This window comes from Hylaeus anthracinus, unplaced genomic scaffold (genome assembly GCF_026225885.1).
Source record: "Hylaeus anthracinus isolate JK02 unplaced genomic scaffold, UHH_iyHylAnth1.0_haploid 0, whole genome shotgun sequence".
NCBI classification, from domain to species: Eukaryota; Metazoa; Arthropoda; class Insecta; order Hymenoptera; family Colletidae; genus Hylaeus; species Hylaeus anthracinus.
This window is the reverse complement of record NW_026533254.1, coordinates 25,517,575-25,521,289: the sequence shown is the minus strand read 5'-3', so window position 1 is coordinate 25,521,289 and position 3,715 is coordinate 25,517,575. Positions and strand designations below refer to the sequence as shown.

At 40.8% G+C, this 3,715-nt stretch overlaps 1 protein-coding gene across 7 annotated transcripts in view; it reads left to right on the top strand.

Annotated features, from left to right (window-relative positions):
* LOC128888242 (chymotrypsin-like elastase family member 2A) overlaps nt 1-2,113 on the top strand; it is a 15,298-nt gene extending 13,185 nt beyond the window's left edge. For all 7 annotated transcript variants that reach the window (XM_054144982.1, XM_054144988.1, XM_054144989.1 and 4 more), the window contains 2 exons: nt 367-638; nt 1,114-2,113. In XM_054144982.1, the coding sequence (XP_054000957.1) occupies nt 367-638; nt 1,114-1,296 (455 nt within the window). In that variant the 3' untranslated portion in view covers nt 1,297-2,113. The remainder of the gene's footprint in view (nt 1-366; nt 639-1,113) is intronic.
* Nucleotides 2,114-3,715: the final 1,602 nt, after the last annotated feature.

Sequence of the window (3,715 nt, the reverse complement as noted above, 5' to 3'; positions counted from 1 at the left end):
TAAATTACGTTATAATTATATATAATTATATGAAATGTATTATTGTAGAGTTTCTAATTGATATTAGATACATTCATTATGTTAAATGTTAAATATAAAATATTAAGGGTCGTTGTATAAATTATATATAATGATTATATAATTTAATATATTTATTATATTTAATGTAATATAATGTCGAGGTAGTCGTTATATAATTTATAATATATAATGTTATATTATGTATATTATATTTAATATAATATAATCAATTATAAATTATGTAATAATTATATGTAATTTACATAATGATCTTTAATTACATTTATGGAATTCTACCAATATCTCGATTACGTTGCTGATGATAAATGTAACTTGTGTTTTCAGCCCTGATGAAGCTAGCCAGGCCAGCCCCTTTGTCGAAGGTGGTGCGAACGATATGCCTTCCCGATCCAGGGGAAGAACTAGCGAATGGTCAGTGCATAGCTTCCGGCTGGGGTCGTTACGGCCCAACGCAATCACTTTCCACCGCCTTGTTGGAAGCAACAGTGCCATTACTGGATCTAGAAAAATGCACCCAAGCGTATGGGAAGTCTGTACCGATCCGAAACGGCCACCTCTGCGCTGGCCACACCGACGGCTCTTCCGGAAGCTGCGTCGTAAGTATCGTCCATGGACATCTTCACATCTAAACACGAACCTATTCGAGTAATTTACGCAACCGTTCGAATATCGAGACGGTACGGGCCACGCTGTTCGCGCGACGCGAATTAATTTGATCGCGATACGAAAGAACCGGTCGAACGATTACGTAAGATATCACTCAACGGGATTAGAGCTTTTCTGGGATAACGGATGCTGACCTTCATCAACGAGTCTGCCAAGATGGAACGATCGATCGTTTTGCCGAGATTGCCACGATTAGCATCGGAATCCTTCGATGCTTTCTCACGAAACTTTCTAATTTTCCTTGCATTCCCGTTGCAGCTGCAAGCCTCCCGGTCGGTATTGCAGTTTGGTCGGTACAGTAGTCGTTGCTCGAACAGAAATACATATAAGCGAATTTCGAAGCACGAAAGTATTCGTAAGAATCGCTATGGAATTTTCTAATTTCCTTTTTTTTCATTTCGTTAGGGCGATTCCGGAGGACCCTTGCAGTGTCGTCGCGTAGACGGAGTCTGGCAGTTGGCAGGCGTCACTTCGTTTGGGTCAGGATGCGCCAGGCCAGGATATCCTGATGTATACACCAGCGTACAACATTACGTCGGCTGGATAAGAAACATCATGAACAACGAGGGGGATTCGCAATATTTATAGTTTCGTCTCTTGAGTCGCGTGTACCATTAAGTGTAGATATTATTCGTGTAAATATTGTTAAAGTAGATCGTTGTAAATACACGCCTGTTACTAATTTTTTAAATTGCCACAAACATTAGTTTACAACTCGAACGTGCATTAGCGATAGTGACGTATATGTAAGCAACCGTTACGCGAACGCAGGCCAGCGGCAACTTCGAAAGAAAAGCTATTCGCTAGGAGCTGAATTTCTTCTATTCCCAGCGGGGAAAACAGATTTTCCCGTCTTCATCCTCGAAATACGAAATATCTGCATTTATATGACTCTCGTGGGAGATCTAACTTGTTTCACTCTTTCCGTATCTATCGCGATGTTGCGTAACATTGTGGTTCTGCGTATGACAAGCATAGTGATTGCATTCTCTCGGATGATATTAGAAATATCGATTCACGGGAACGTGTAGTACAACGGAGTGGTAACCCAAAGAGGGAGAGTACACACATTACGCACTGAAGAGCATCCATTAATTACCTTAATACGAGGTACTTAGTATGTGGAAGGTTGGCTACAGGTTGCTCTAGTCGAACTTCGTTTGCAGATTGTACGGAAGATAGAGACATCAGCCTTGAATCAATTTTTGTTAGATTCTTATCGTTCGAGGATGAAGCAGCACAAAGATGGCAGATTCGAGGAGCTAATTACCACGTAATAAATTTTTATTTTAGGCAACGTTCTCTGTGTGTTATGTGATGCACCCTTCCCCCCCATTTTGTATGTTTTATTACTGTACTCTATGTATCTTTAAAAACCAAAAATCAGTATATACTAACTTTCGTGGAGTACTTGAGTTTCACGATTTAAGGATCCTTTGATCTATTAAGGTGGTTTGGTCAAAACTTCTGATCCACATTTTTTGGAGGTGGCACGAGGAATACATGGTACGTATCGAATTTTGGTCAGAATTTTACTCCTGGTATCAGGAGAACATAATATGCGAAGGGGTAGCACGAAGGAAATTGGGTACGTATCAAATTTGGATCAGATTTGCACAATTTTACTCCTGGTATCAGGAGAACATGATGTGCGAAGAGGTGGCATGTTAGTGCCTAAAAGCAGGCAACCGGTCCGACATACCTGTAAGTATGGGTTGCCTGAGTCAAGGGGCACATTTTTCGGTACGTGCCGAAATTCTTGCCGATTTTGGATTTTGATATCAGAAGCACATGATATGCGAAGAGGTGGCATGTTAGCGCCTAAAAGCAGGCAACCGGTCCGACATACCTGTAAGTATGGGTTGCCTAATTCAAGGCGCTCATTTTCGGTAAGTACGGGAATTCTGGCCGCTTTTGTATTTTGGTATCAGGAGCACATGATATCCGAAGAGGTGGTACGTTTGCGACTACGGACAGGCAACCGGTCCGACAAGTCTGTAAGTATAGGTTGCCTAATTCGAGGGGCTAATTTTCAGTACATTTCGGAATTCTGGCCAATTTTGCAAAGTCAACAATGTTGCAAATCGCTTCTCTTAAAACTTTATCAATTGTGCAAACTCAACAATGTTGCAAATCGCTCCTCTCAAAACTTCAACAATGTTACAAATCGTTCCTCGCGAAACTTCGACAATGTTGCAAACCCAACAATGTTGCAAATCACTTTTCTCCAAACTTCAACAATGTTGCAAATCGTTCCTCTCCAAACTTCAACAATGTTGCAAATCGTTCCTCTCAAAACTTCAACAATGTTGCAAATCGTTCCTCGCGAAACTTCGACAATGTTGCAAACCCAACAATGTTGCAAATCACTTTTCTCCAAACTTCAACAATGTTGCAAATCGCTCCTCACGAAACTTTGACAATGTTGCAAACCCAACAATGTTGCAAATCACTTTTCTTTAAACTTCAACAATGTTGCAAATGGATCCTTTCAAAATTGTGACGGGAAATGTTGGATTTTTACTCCTGGTATCAGGAGCACATGTAGTGTGAAGAGGAAGCACGTTTGCGCCTAAGGACAGGTAACCGGTCCGACAATTCTGTAAGTATGGGTTGCCTAATTTAAGGGGCTAATTTTCGGTACGTTTCGAAATTCTGACCGATTTTGCATTTTGGTATCAGGAGAACATCATATGGTAAGAGGTGGCACGAGAAAAACATGGTACGTATTGAATTTTTGTCAGAATTTTACTCCTGGTATCAGGTGAATATGATATACGAAGAGGTGGCACGAGGAGAATATGGTACGTATCGAATTTTTGTCAGAATTTCACTCCTGGTATCAGGAAACCATCATATGGTAAGAGGTGGCACGTTAGCGCCTAAAAGCAAGCAACCCGCCCGACATATCTGTAAGTATAGGTTGCCTAATTCAAGAGGTTCAGTTTTGGTACGTATCGAAATTCTGGCCGATTTTGCATTTTGGTATCAGGAGAACATCATATGG